Below are 14,131 nucleotides of genomic sequence, written 5' to 3' on the forward strand. Positions count from 1 at the left end.
AGACTGCATGCATTTAATTTAAAATTTGTTCGTCAGACATAACGTTAAAGCTCTCTTTTAAAGCGAAAAAAATGCGCTTATAAACGAAACGTATCGGCTGAATGTTACTTGAATCTTACCGAGGCGAGTCAGACTCCGTTTGGTTCAAATGCCCGACGTGCTTTCTTTTTAAATGCTCGTGCATCGCCAAGGTGCTGCCGTAACATGCAAGGTCTGCTTTGCAAACCTTGCAAGTCATTTTTTTATTGGCCGTATCCAGGCTAAAATGCTCCCAAACTTTCTATGTTTTGGTACGTGTAGCTGTGTTGGACGCAGCCATTTCTGTGTAGGCCTACGTTACCGCTCGCGCTCAGAGATTGTAATGAAGTGAGATGCCTCACTCTGTTGGAAAAACACGTCTGGCGACAATAGTCGACAATGGAATTCATTGTCGACTATTTCTATTATCGATTTTTGTCGACAACGTCGACGAATCGTTGCAGCCCTAATCAAGTACGGCTGCACAATTAATATAATAATAATAATTAATAAAATTTTATTCTTGAGCACGATTTTGGCCGCCACGATTAAATTAACCTGATCGTCGGCAATATTTCCATTTTAAAATGCGGCTCTCCTGCATATCTAATCGAGCACTTTCTACACCAGTAGTCCACCAACCACCAGGGGCCGGGGCTGTTTTTCTCCCCTGAAAAAGGCCTGGTTGCTGATTGGATAGAACGCTAAGCAGGATGTGACGTAGTACTGGACGCCACAACAACACGCGCCATTTGTAAAAGCCGGTGAAGCAGTGTTGCCAACTTAGCGACCCCCTTAGCAATTATTTTCCTAAAAGGGGACTGGAGACAAATCCAGAGACTTTTTCTGGTGTTATTGGAGACTTTTGGAGACTCGTTCTTACTCTTCTTAACAAGCCACTGGCCCCCGCGTCTCTGTCTAAGCAGCACAGTCCTCCTGCAGCAGTCTCTCCCAGCTGCAGAGCCGGAGGGGATGTTAACCCCTTAGCATCCAGTCTGCAAATTGCTAACAGGCTCATTGCTCTGTAGCAGTACAGTGTGTATGTGCTACTGCTACAGGAGGTGTTCACTTAACGCTTGTTTGTTTACAACAAGCACCAGACACTCTGTAAACACACTAAAAACTGTTCCTATTGTTTGTTTAAAAGTAGTGCAATTAAAAAAATACAGATGTTTTTCCTAACATGATGAATAATCGTGATTACAATATTGATCAAAATAATCATGATTATCATTTTCGCCATAATAGTGCAGCCCTAATATCAAGTCAAACTCTCTGGAACAGCATGAACTGCTTACAGAAAGATGGTTGAATAATCATTTACTGCCTTACCCAACTAAAACCACCAGGGAAGAACACCAGCTTACTGCCTGTTTACTGACCCATTTGATTTTTTTTTAATACTATATTGCAAGGCTTCTTGCCTTCACAAACATAATCAATCATTTCATTAGGTAAACAGACAATCATATATATGAGACAAACTGGTATTTCACAAATGAGGATCTCAAAGAAAAGAAATAAACAAACAAACAAAAATAAATTAATAATAAAATAATAGAATTAACTAAAATAAACTCATGGGAAAGTAAGGGGTGGTGCATGTATGCGTGTTTATGTATCTGTGTGTGTGTGTGTGTGTGTGTGTGTGTGTGTGTGTGTGTGTGTGTGTGTGTGTGTGTGTGAGTGTTAGTGTTGGGGTGGGTACCATTTAGTTCATCTCCTTAATATGATTGAATATTTCCACTGTTTTTATCAGCCTTTCTATACAGAATAACTTATTCCAAATATGTTTTTGTTCCCTATTTCTAAAAGTTAGTCTTTCCATCTCTAAACTTTGTTCTGCTGTTAATTCCCATGCTCTTAATTTTGGTGTATTTGATTGTTTCTATGCTTTAGTCACCTGCTTCATGGCAGTTTCTCTCAGTAAATTAAAAAAATAAATGTACTTTGCTCTTATCTTTCCTTTTAAATAAATACCTAACCAGTGTTGTGTCACAACACTGACCCATTTCATAAGAATGATAACTTATAATACCTTAGTTCAGTGATGGGTAACTTAAATGCTGGAGGGGGCCACAATTTTTCAGGGACACTGCCACAGGGCCAAATATAGGACCATGCACTTAATCAGATATGATGAAACTGCAATTTTAAATATGTTTACAGTGCAGTAACTTAACATATTTTATGCTCAAATGCATGATTTTTTGGTGTGTGTTTGTCTTTTTCGTTCATTTGTGTCTTTTTTTGTTCATTTTGTGTCTTTCCTGGTCATTTTGTGTCTATTTGTTCATTTTGTGTCTTTTTTGGTCATTTTGTGTCACTTTTTGGTAATTTTGCATCCATTTGTTTATTTTGTGTCTATTTGTTTACAGTGCAGTAACTTAATATATTCATGCTCAAATGCATGTATAACAGTATAAATAGGAATACAAAAGGTTTGAAGCAAATAAAAAATAACCACTAATTTAGCTGATTGGTTGATTGATTTCATGGTTGAATATGTTTAATTTTTAACACATTACCAGCTAAAAGCCAGTGTATATCAGTGATTATAAACTGTCTCACTGGCTGTTGATAATGCTGAGTCACTGGTGGATTCATGTGTAAGTGTGTCTAACATGACAGCACTGAACCTCGACGCCTAAGCAGCCTGTTTGCCAATGTGTTTCCAGGTTGCCTTGACAACATTTGCTGTGTATGTGACCGTGGATGAGAACAACATACTGGATGCGGAAAAGGCCTTTGTGTCGCTCTCTCTCTTCAACATCCTCAGGTTTCCTCTCAACATGCTTCCCCAAGTCATCAGCAGCATCGTGCAAGTAGGAACTTTTTCTTCTTTTCATTTCCTTTCCTCCCCCGTTTCCTGCTCTGTTTTCATTGAGTGCCTCTGTGTTTATTCTGCAGGCCAGCGTCTCACTGAAGCGAATCCAAAGTTTCCTGAGTCACGATGAGCTGGACCCAAATTCAGTCGACAGAAACAACACAGCCACAGGTGAAATAAAGCTCTGCCCCACCTTTGACACGGTTCAAACAACATTTTTGTTTCCTTTTCACACACCTTGCACAGCTTCAGTCAGCCAAATCACGCCCTTTAAATTGCATTGTAAATCATTCTGTTGTGTAAACTCAATAGGCTCTTTATGCAAAGCTTTAGGGCAAAGTGACTGTGTCCCACGTGTATATTTCACCCAGTTACCCAGAGGTTTAAGAACTATTGGATGACTAATACTGAAAGGCAGAATGAGTAGGATTTGACCTTTGCAGTTTGTGGCAGAGCACAAAGTTGGCCCCTCCCCTCCCAGGTAAAAACCAAGCCTAGATAGATTTGCCTTACTATATTTGCGTTTTTTTCCGCACTGTGTCAGCCATTTATGTAGTTTCCTCTCGGATGTGTGCTTATTTTTGTCCATTCCAGCCATTGGTTGGGGGCTTCACTGCAAAAAAGGTGTGTCTAAAATCAAGATAAAAACACTAAATCTGAGGGAAATGATCTTGCTGCATGGACAGATAATTTCACTCGACAAGATTTCTTACATTAAGATTGTTAAATCTAGAAATAAGCATGTTTAGCGCTTAAAATAAGAAATTAACTCTTAACACAAGATAAATTATCTAACACTTCTAAATCCTACGTTTTTTTTATCTTGGTAAGAAACAAATAATTGTCAGGTCAATCTGTTCGGGCCAGTTCATCGCTGCTTGCAGCTTTAATTTATCTTGTTTTAAGAGTTAATTTCTTTTTTTAAGCGTTCAACATGCTTATTTCTAGATTTAACAAACGTACGTAAAAAAAACGTAAGATATGTAAAAAAACAGAAGTTATGAAAAAAAACGTATGTTATGTAAAAAACGTATGTTATGTAAAAGACGTTAATTATGTAAAAAACATACGTTAAGTTAAAAACGTAAGTTATGTAAAAAACGTATGTTAAGTAAAAAACATAAGTTATGTAAAAAAAAGCAAGTTATGTAAAAAATGTATGTTATGTAAAAGACATAAATTATGTAAAAAACATATGTTAAGTAAAATCGTAAGTTATGTAAAAAAACGTACGTTATCTAAAAGACGTAAATTATGTAAAAAAAAGTACATTATGTAAAAGATGTAAGTTATGTAAAAAAACGTACATTATGTAAAACACGTAAGTTAAGTTAAAAAAAAACGTGATTCACAAAATGTAAGCCACGGAAGATACATAAAAAGTAATTTACACTTGTTTTCACACGGGACACCCTTTCCTCCTGTATGAATGTCTGCCGTTTGTTTGAAACTTCTGGAACTAGTGGTTGATTGATACAATGTCAGGATACTGTTACATTTTTTTCCTTCCTTATATTGCTTATAGGCAGAGATAAAATAGAAGGATTATTTTTTTTTAAGTCCATACATTACTTTTTAGGAAAACCCTACTCATTTTGCCTTTAAGAAATGTCATTCAGTGTTCTACTTTTTTGTCACCAATTCCAAATATTTCCTAAAACACATGCACAACCTTTGTTGCTCAACAGACTATGCAGTGACCGTCGTCAATGGGAAGTTCTCCTGGGCCAAAGAAGATCCTCCTGTTCTGCACAAGTATGTCATGAAAAGCCACATACCATATGTTTGTTTGTTCCTGTGCTGTCATACCTGAAGTTTGACATGTGATGTGACAAGCTGAACATGTGAATGATGACTCTGTGTTGTAGCATTAACGTAATGGTGCCCCAGGGCTCCCTGCTGGCAGTGGTGGGCCACGTTGGCTGTGGGAAATCCTCCCTAATCTCCGCGTTGCTTGGGGAAGTGGAGAAACTGGAGGGAGAGGTTTCTATACGGGTAGGACTTCATTTCATGTTCTGTGAACTGCAAATTACAACCTATGCTTGTATGAAAGGCATGTTTTTTTTTGTTTGTTTGATCTAAATGGCCAAAATGACACCATTTATCAGAACCAGAAACTTGAAAAAACAAGAATAATCATCATATTTTCAAATTCCCAATGGCTCTTGAATGAATCATGCGTGGCAAACGCCTCCATCAGGAGAAATAACCAAATTTAAGCTTGAAAAGTTAACCAAAACCACTATCAATCAATATACAACATGGCACTTTCTTTCCAAAAGATAGAATGAATGAGACCAACATGCAGCAAGAACTTTGACTGAACTGCAGGCTGTTTACACAGACCAGAGAAGAGCGGGCAAGAGAGGCTGTAAACCTGTAGACAGTTTAATTTGACAAATGTTTTCCCCAAATACTTGCAAGTACTTGGAAAAATATTGTGTATATATAGTAGGGCTGCACATTTAATAAAATTTTAATCGTGATCACGATTTTGGCCGCCACGATTAGCAGGATGTGACGTAGTACTGGACGCTACAACAACATGCGCCATTTGTAAAAACCGGCGAAACAGTGTTGCCAACTTAGTGACTTTGTTGCTATATTTACCGACTTTTCAGACCCCCTTAGCGACTTTTTTTTCCAAAAAGCGACTGGCGACAAATCCAGCGACTCGTGAAGAGTAAGAGCGAGTCGAAGTGGCACAGTCCTCCTGCAGCAGTCTCTCCCAGCTGCAGAGCCGGAAGGGATGTAAACCCCTTAGTGCCCAGTCTGCAAATTGCTAACAGGCTAACGGTTAGCTCTGTAGCAGTACAGTGTGTATGTGCTGCTGCTGCAGGAGGTGTTAGCTTAGCGATCTCTGTTTGTTTACAACAAGCACTGGACACTCTGTGCACAAACTAAAAACTGTTCATATTGTTTGTGTAAAAGTAGCGCAATAAAAATACAGATGTTTTTCCTAACATAATGAATAATCGTGATTAATAATCATGATTATCATTTTGGCCATAATTGTGCAGCCCTAATATCTAGATTCCAGATTTTCCATTCATTATTTCATTATCTTTAACCTCTTTTTATAGCTCGGGTGGCTGGAGCCAATCCCAGCTGACCAGTTTTTCCAGTTTTAAAAATAATATATTATAAAAGAAATTAAACTCATGAGCTTTCTTTTTAGAGTTTATGGCATTTAACTATATCATATTGCATAAACTGAATTTCGATTCCTCACTATGTCATGATTGGGCTGTTTCCATAGAGGTGCAGGACTTATTGCAGTGAAAAACAAAGCCGATAAATGCGATAAAAACACCCTGAAACTGCTCAGGGTTCAGAGGCTTAAAGCTGCACTATTCAATATGTTTTAGGTTGTCATCTAAAACAGCTATTCTCAACTTTGAGTGGCGACCCCTAATTCAACATGCATGTTGTCCACGACCCACACTCACTGAACAGAATCATGCATGGTTCAGATCATACAAACTCAGTTGATACGACGAATGATCAAAAAAAGACACAAAATGACCAAAAAAAAGAGACGAAATGACAAAAAAATTACATAAAATTAAGCAAAAAATTACTCAAAATGACAAAAAAAGACACAAAATGACAAAAAATTACATAAAATTAAGCAAAAAATTACTCAAAATGACAAAAAAGACACAAAATGACCAAAAAATTACATAAAATTAAGCAAAAAAATTACTCAAAATGTGACCACAAAATGACCAGAAAAGACACAAAATGACCAAAAAAGACACAAAATGACCAAAAAAAAGACATAAAATTACCAAAAAAAAAAGACATGAAATGACCAAAAAAAGACACAAAATTACCAAAAAAGACACAAAATTACCAAAAAAAAGACATAAAATTACCAAAAATATACACAAAATGACCTAAAAAGACACAAAATGACCAAAAAACCGGACTGCAGTTCAGCACGTGAGCATACATTCACAAAATGGAAAGAATCAATCAGTCAGTTGGATTTTGTTTATTTTGCCATGTATGCACAAGTTACCACACAAGTGTTGTAGAAGGGTCAGAAGAGTTCAGAGTGCTTGTCAAATAAATGGAAATGTCATTGACAAAAGAAACAAAACACTGTTTGTCAAAGTGTGTGTGTTTATTTATTTTTCTCACTTTGTTTTTTTCCAGAGGGTTACAGGTTAAAAGTTAAAAAAATGCCTGTAAAACCTCTGGGCGATTTTTAAAGAACCCCCTAAAACCTGAAGTTTTTCTGGAAATTCAACAGAAGATTTTTCAGCCTCTGTAGCAGATAGAAATGAAATTCAAAAAGTATTTGAGAGCTTATACCCGTGGCTTTCATGAGAAGTTGAGTTTATTTGTCCAAACCTTCAATAAAGTTTTTTTTTAAAATCAACAAATTCAGCAAATGTTACATTTGACTGAATAAAAATCCTATGCATAATACTGATACATGCCTATTATCAAGATGCAAACATGATATGACCATTGAAAGAAATAGACATAGTTCACATTAGCCTACTGTAATAAAATAATAATAATAATCATAATAATAAATAATAATAATATATTTGATCTATATTGCATTTTTCAGGGTACTCAACGACGCATAAAGTAATATAAGACATAAACAGTCATAATTTCTAATATCATCATCACAATCAATTAGTATTATTATTGTTCTTATCTCCAGATGGCCACAAATCTGTCTGTTCTTTGGTGAAAAAATGTCGTCTAAAAACATATTCCTCATCCATAAATCCCGGTCGATTGGTTCCGAGGGTTCAAAGTCTGGATCAGCAATAAAATCATCGGCGCTATTTTCATCAAGAATGCACCATCATTCTGAGCTCCCTCCGCTATAGTCGTCTTCCTCCATGATTTCAAAGTTCTGGAAAAGTCCCATGTTGCATTGCGACACTCCCACATGTATTCTGATGCATTTCATTGGCCAAGAGACCGAAAACAGGTGGAAAAAAACTACAAATACTACAAAACGACGTATCCGCTGTCCCGGCCTTAATGGTAGAATAACACAACAGCGCCCCAGGTTTTAAAGGTAGAAATGCGATAATGCTTTCCCGCCTTAAATGGGTTAAAATATCAAGTATGGAAAAAGGAAGGACCAGACAAAGATAGAAAAAAATACAATGGGGGAAAAATAAGCCAAAGAAGTACAAGCAATTGTACAAGGCAATATGAGCAAGCAGTAAACCAGTTAAGAACTATTCATGTGTGCAATGTTGATTAGATTTTAGCCACTGTTTGAGTCCTTTGTTAAAAGCTTTACTATTGGTCTCTAATTTTAACTCAGTGGGTAGAGAGTTCCAAAGTGTGGCCCTTTACAGAGAGAGCAGACTGGCAGAAAGAAGTGTTGCATTGTGGGATGAGACAATCACCACCAGTGGATGCTGGTGTGGTCACTCTGAAGCCTGATGGCCACTTCAGAAAACAGTGTTGACACATATAAAATACATTCAAAAATAATCTTAAAATACTGAGGCTAATAAAATTTACAAAAGTGAGAAGGTTGTGTTTCCTTAAGATGCGACAGTGATGCCATTTCATTGGTTTTTGGTCCATGATTTTTATTGCTTGCTTGTATATGGAGACTACAGGTTTCATAGTAGTTGTAGAAGCCTGTGACCATGATGTGATGCAGTATGATAAATGAGAAAGAATCATAGCATGCATGTATAGTTTTACAGCTTGGTGTGACAGGTTCCTTCTGATAAAACGCATAAATCAAATATATTGTCATTGAATATATGTTAATTATTGCAATGTGTCACCAGTAATACTGTAAAATTTAATAGATACAGTGGCTTCATCCCCCTTGGATGTTTCACCCTTTTGTTGCTTTTAAGCATGAAATCATCGTCAATGAAATTTGGCCTTTTTAAAAAGAATTTGCAAAAAAAAAACCTCTTTAATATCAAAGTGAAAAAATATTTTTACAAAATATTATCCATTAATTAGAAATATATAAGGTAAAATAAATAATTGCATTCATCCCCTTTAAAGTAACTGATCTAATTCAACAGAGTTCCAGTTAGTTCCAGCTAGTTGATGCAGCAGAGTCACAGTTAGTGGAATGGAGATCATTTGAGTACAGTTGATGTGTGTCAAGTGATTATAGTATAAAAACATGTGTGTCTGGGAGGTCCCGTCTCTGGTTCATCCCTATTCCTGCTACAATTACATCATGAAGACAAAAGAACACTCCTAGCAACTCAGAGAAAAGATCATTGAAAAGTATAAGTCATGAGATGGCTACAAAAAAATGTCCAGCTCACTGGACATCCTACAGAGTTCAGTTAAACCATCATTAAGAAATGGAAGCAGTATGGACCTTGTTTAAATCTGCCTAGAGCTGGACGTCCTCAAAATCTGAGTGACCAGACATATATTTTAAATTAATTGATACTATTTTGTAAAAATCTGTTTTCACTTTGATATTAAAGAGGGTTGTAGAACCTGATAATGTAATAAATTCCCTATAATGTAATAACCCCGATAATGTCATAAAAATCTGCACTTGAGTCCATTGAAAATGTAATAAAACCTGATAATGTAATAACTTCAAGATAATGTAATAAAGTGTACTTCCCAATAATGTAATACACTTTTTACCAATAATATAATAAAGTATAACAGTAATGGGGAGGTTATTACATTATCAGGTGAGCCTTCATTTTGCAAGTCCTGATAATGTAATAATTCCCCAATATTGTAATAATTTAACAGTAGACCACCCATTACTTGAGTTCAAGTGGTGAAACTGTGTAGGCAACTCTAGCTCAAGAGCTCTAGCGCCACCAACAGGTCAAAGTTGAATGTTTATTCACTTTTGACCCGTTCATCCGTTTTTCACAAACGAGGTATCCATGACACACGAATGCATTCAACAGCTTCTTGAAATCTAAGGGTGCTTGGTGTTATACTTTATTACTACTACTACTTTATTGGGAAATGCACTTTATTACATTATCGGGAAGTCATTACATTATCAGGTTGTATTACATTTTCAATGGACTCAAGTGCAGATTTTTATTACATTATCAGGGTTATTACATTATCGGGAATTTATTACATTATCAAGTTCTACAAGGGTTTTTTTGCAAATTCTTTTTAAAAAGGGTAAATTATATCGACCATGATTTCATGTGTAAAAGCAACAAAAAGGTGAAACATCCTAGGGGGATGAATACTTTTGCAAGCCACTGTATATTTTAGGGACAAAACACATGTTAAAGGTTGCTCATTTTTTTGATGTCCTCTCATCTGGGCTCCTTGTAGGGATCAGTGGCATACGTACCCCAGCAGGCCTGGATACAGAATGCCACCCTGCGGGACAACATCCTGTTTGGGAAACCCTACAATGAGCAGAAGTACCGCTGCGTTCTGGAAGCCTGTGCCTTAACTCCTGACCTGGAAGTGCTGCCTGGAGGAGATATGACTGAAATTGGCGAGAAGGTACAAAAGAAAAACAACTTTTATTTTCCATCCTCATACAGAAAAAGCTTTTTTTCAGGGGTCAGCTTTGGTTGTGATTTCCTTTTTCTTCCTGGATTTCTTGTATTAAACATTAGGCTTCAGGCATTTAGCTAGTTCTTCCAATTCTCTCAGCCAGTAACACTGAGGAGCGCAGAGTTTAATGTTTTGGTTTTTGTGGTTAGTGCAGAAGCTTTATTTTAACCCTTTGGTTAAACCGTCTTGGTCTATTTTGTCAGTTTTTGAATACTTTTCATTCTGCCACTTCAAAAGTGTTTACTGTGCTAGTGCGTGTTTGTATCACTTTTTTCAGCACCCCACCTATTTGATATGATGAATATTTTTTCACTCTGGAGCAACATTTTGAACCCAAGAGAAAGAAAAAAAGTTTTTAAAATATGTTTTTTTTTACTTAAAAAGCATAGTGCATGCTCAGTAAGAATTTTAAATGTCGCAAATGTGAATATATACAGTAGTGTTCCATATAATAGCAGTCCAATGTGACTAACCAGATTAATCCAGGTTTTTAGCATATTTTTTATTGCTACATGGCAAACAAGGTACCAGTAGGTGCAGTAGATTCTCAGAAAACAAACAAGACCCAGAATTCGGGATATGCAGCTCTTAAGGCTGTGCAAATGGGCAATTAGTTGAAAGGGGTGTGTTAAAAAATATAGCAGTGTGGCATTCAATCAGTGAGTTCATCAATTGTGTGAAAAAAACAGTTGTGAATCAGGTGGCCTCTATTTAAGGATGAAGCCAGCACTTGTTGAACATGCATTTCTCTTTGAAAGCCTGAGGAAAATGGGTAATTCAAGACATTGTTCAGAAGAACAGAGTACTTTGATTAAAAGTTGATTGGAGTAGGGAAAACTTATAGGTGCAAACAATTATAGGCTGTTCAGCTAAAATGATCTCCAATGCTTTAAAATGGAGAGCAAGACCAGAGACACGTGGCAGAAAACGAAAGACAACCATCAAAATGGATGGAAGAATAAGCAGAATGGCAAAGGCTCAGCCAATGATCAGCTCCAGGATGATCAAAGGCAGTCTGGAGTTACCTGGAAGTGCTGTGACAGTTAGAAGACGTCTGTGTGAAGCTAATCTATTTACAAGAATCCCCCGCAAAGTCCCTCTGTTAAAAAAAGGCATGTGCAGAAGAGGTTACAATCTGCCAAAGAACACATCAACTGGCCTAAAGAGAAATGGAGGAACATTTTGTGAACTGATGAGAGTAAAATTGTTCTTTTTGGGTCCAAGAGCCACTGACAGTTTGTGAGACGAGCCCCAAACTCTGAATTCAAGCCACAGTACAAAGTGAAGACAGTGAAGCATGGTGGTGCAAGCATCATGATATGGGCATGTTTCTCCTACTATGGTGTTGGGCCTATTTATCACATACCAGGGATCATGGATCAGTTTGCATATGTCAAAATACTTGAAGAGGTCATGTTGCCTTATGCTGAAGAGGACATTTTTTATGTCATACAACAAAACACGAACATCTCTTCAGCTTGTGTTAACCACAGACCTTATTTCAGACATCTAATCAAAAACCCATTGGTAAATGGACCTGCACTTATATAGCGCTTTTCTAGTAACTTTGCGACCATTCAAAGCGCTTTACACTACAGACTGCGCTCATTCACCCTTTCACACACACATTCATACTGGTGGCAGAGGCTACCCTAAACGGTGCCACCTGCCACCATTGGGAATTCATTCACACACCGATGAGCATCAGCATCGGGAGCAATTTGGGGTTCAGTATCTTGCTCAAGGGTACTTCGACATGTAGGCTGCGACGGTCAGGGATCGAACCACCAACCCTTGGGTTGGGGGCCAACCGACTCTAGCAACTGAGCCACAGCCGCCATTCAAAATCCTCATTGAGTTTGAGAGCTTAGACTCCAGGGTGCTAAAATTCTAACTTGCTTCCGGGTTTAAGAACTCATTCCTGCGGTGCCCTGTTAGCCACAGTGGTTAAAGCGATCCTGCTGACCTGTGTCGATCCTGCAGGGCATCAACCTCTCCGGAGGGCAGAGACAGAGGGTGAGTCTGGCCCGAGCTCTGTACAGCGACACAGACATCTATCTCCTGGACGACCCGCTGTCCGCTGTGGACGCCCACGTGGCTAAACACATCTTTGACAACCTCATCGGTCCAGAGGGGGCGCTGAAGGGCAAGGTGAGTAGAGTCTCCAGACTGTCTTTTTTTTTTTTTTTTACTAAGAAATGCACTGAAATCACTTATGATGATGATTTAAAAAGCCCCCGTAAAAATCACCGTACAGGTGAATGAACTATAATATGCTGTATGGTAAGTCAATATAGTAAATAACACTTTACTCCAGTGGCAATGATGTACATGATGAAATCACAAGAAATGTTCTGGCCCTGATTGCCGCTCACTATGTTGCTGAACTTTTTTATATTACATCAAAAAGTGGTAAAAAATTGTAAAACAACATATGTTGTTCCATTATTAAAGGGTGGAGATCCATCACATCTTAATAATTATAGACCGATATCCAGGGGTGCATTAACATCACTGGAGGCCCCCTGGGCTACAGAACTTTATGAGGCCCCCCCATCCCTAAGATTCAGTTAGTTTTAACTAGTTTTTAGAGTGAGTTTGCTAGTTTTAAGTTGTTTTTATTTTTTGGAAAATGCTTAGTTTTAGTTTAGTTTTTATTAGTTTTAGTGTTAGTTTTAGTTTTTTGTAATGGGGTATTTGTTGGGTGCGAGATTCAAAAATGCCACAATAATTGTTCCTTTATTTCCTTTGTCTGATCCATCTCAGCCCATATCTGGTTTTATGACTTAATAACCTTATTGGGTAAGGTTATTAAGTCGTAACACCAGATATGGAGTAAGATAGCTGTCATAAAGATGTGTGCAATTATTCTAATCATTCGTATTCGTAATGTAAAACATTTGTATAGCAAAAAAATGGTTGTACACAAAATTCTGCTTTCAAGAAATTGTTTGGGTTAGGATAGTTTTTATGTGAGTATGAATCTAAAAGCTGTGAGTGCAATGTCTTGTGTATACAACTCTAATTCCCACGACTACGAAGTCTTCGCTGTGATCACGAAGTCAAGTTTACAGGTATGAGTAAAAAATTGTTGAAATGACGTCACGTCTGTCCAAACGCTCATGCGCCAAAGCCAAAATGACTGACAGCAGTGGACCGGGTGGAGCTGCCAGCTCAGGTGAAGCATCACAGTCAGTGTATATCCAATATTTATTTCATAAAATTGTACTTTTTTAAATAATATACAGTTCATGGACTTACAGACTTACTGCTTTAGCTTGCAAGCTAATGACATGCCAGTGACGCTAAGTTAGTGCTAGTATTACTAGCATTAGAATGTGGCTTGTGCTAACGTTTGTTAATTAACACTAACCTGCAAAATATGAAATAATTAATAATAGTAATGTTGATCAAGATACGGCTTTCATCGATTTATAAATTGTGTCAATTGGCAAATAAATTTGTCCATCATATGAGTCCGGTTTCTTTTCCTCTTTGCTGACCCTCCTCTGGGTCATGTGCATTTGTTTACAACGAAGCTGATTTGTCTAACAGACCATTGCTAGGGACACCACTCTGATCAGAGGAGCACAAAGAGGCAAAAGAGAAACTATGCGGGATATTTGCCTTATGGTTCATACTTACCTTAATTAAACAGCTTCAGAGTAATAGTGCTGGTTAAATAAACAACTTTTAACATGTTACATGGAGAATGGAGCCTCCCTCCCGGTGTCTCTGCAGCACTGCGACACAAACACACCCCGT

At 37.4% G+C, this 14,131-nt stretch overlaps 1 protein-coding gene across 2 annotated transcripts in view; it reads left to right on the forward strand.

Annotated features, from left to right (window-relative positions):
- The window catches only part of abcc3 (ATP-binding cassette, sub-family C (CFTR/MRP), member 3), a 104,544-nt gene that overhangs the window by 61,578 nt on the left and 28,835 nt on the right, over positions 1-14,131 (forward strand). For both annotated transcript variants that reach the window (XM_059324070.1, XM_059324069.1), the window contains exons 13-18: positions 2,697-2,843; positions 2,929-3,016; positions 4,534-4,600; positions 4,714-4,840; positions 10,136-10,312; positions 12,350-12,517. In XM_059324070.1, the coding sequence (XP_059180053.1) occupies positions 2,697-2,843; positions 2,929-3,016; positions 4,534-4,600; positions 4,714-4,840; positions 10,136-10,312; positions 12,350-12,517 (774 nt within the window). The remainder of the gene's footprint in view (positions 1-2,696; positions 2,844-2,928; positions 3,017-4,533; positions 4,601-4,713; positions 4,841-10,135; positions 10,313-12,349; positions 12,518-14,131) is intronic.

The sequence above is a fragment of the Centropristis striata genome, chromosome 21 (genome assembly GCF_030273125.1).
Source record: "Centropristis striata isolate RG_2023a ecotype Rhode Island chromosome 21, C.striata_1.0, whole genome shotgun sequence".
In the NCBI taxonomy this organism is placed as follows: domain Eukaryota; kingdom Metazoa; phylum Chordata; class Actinopteri; order Perciformes; family Serranidae; genus Centropristis; species Centropristis striata.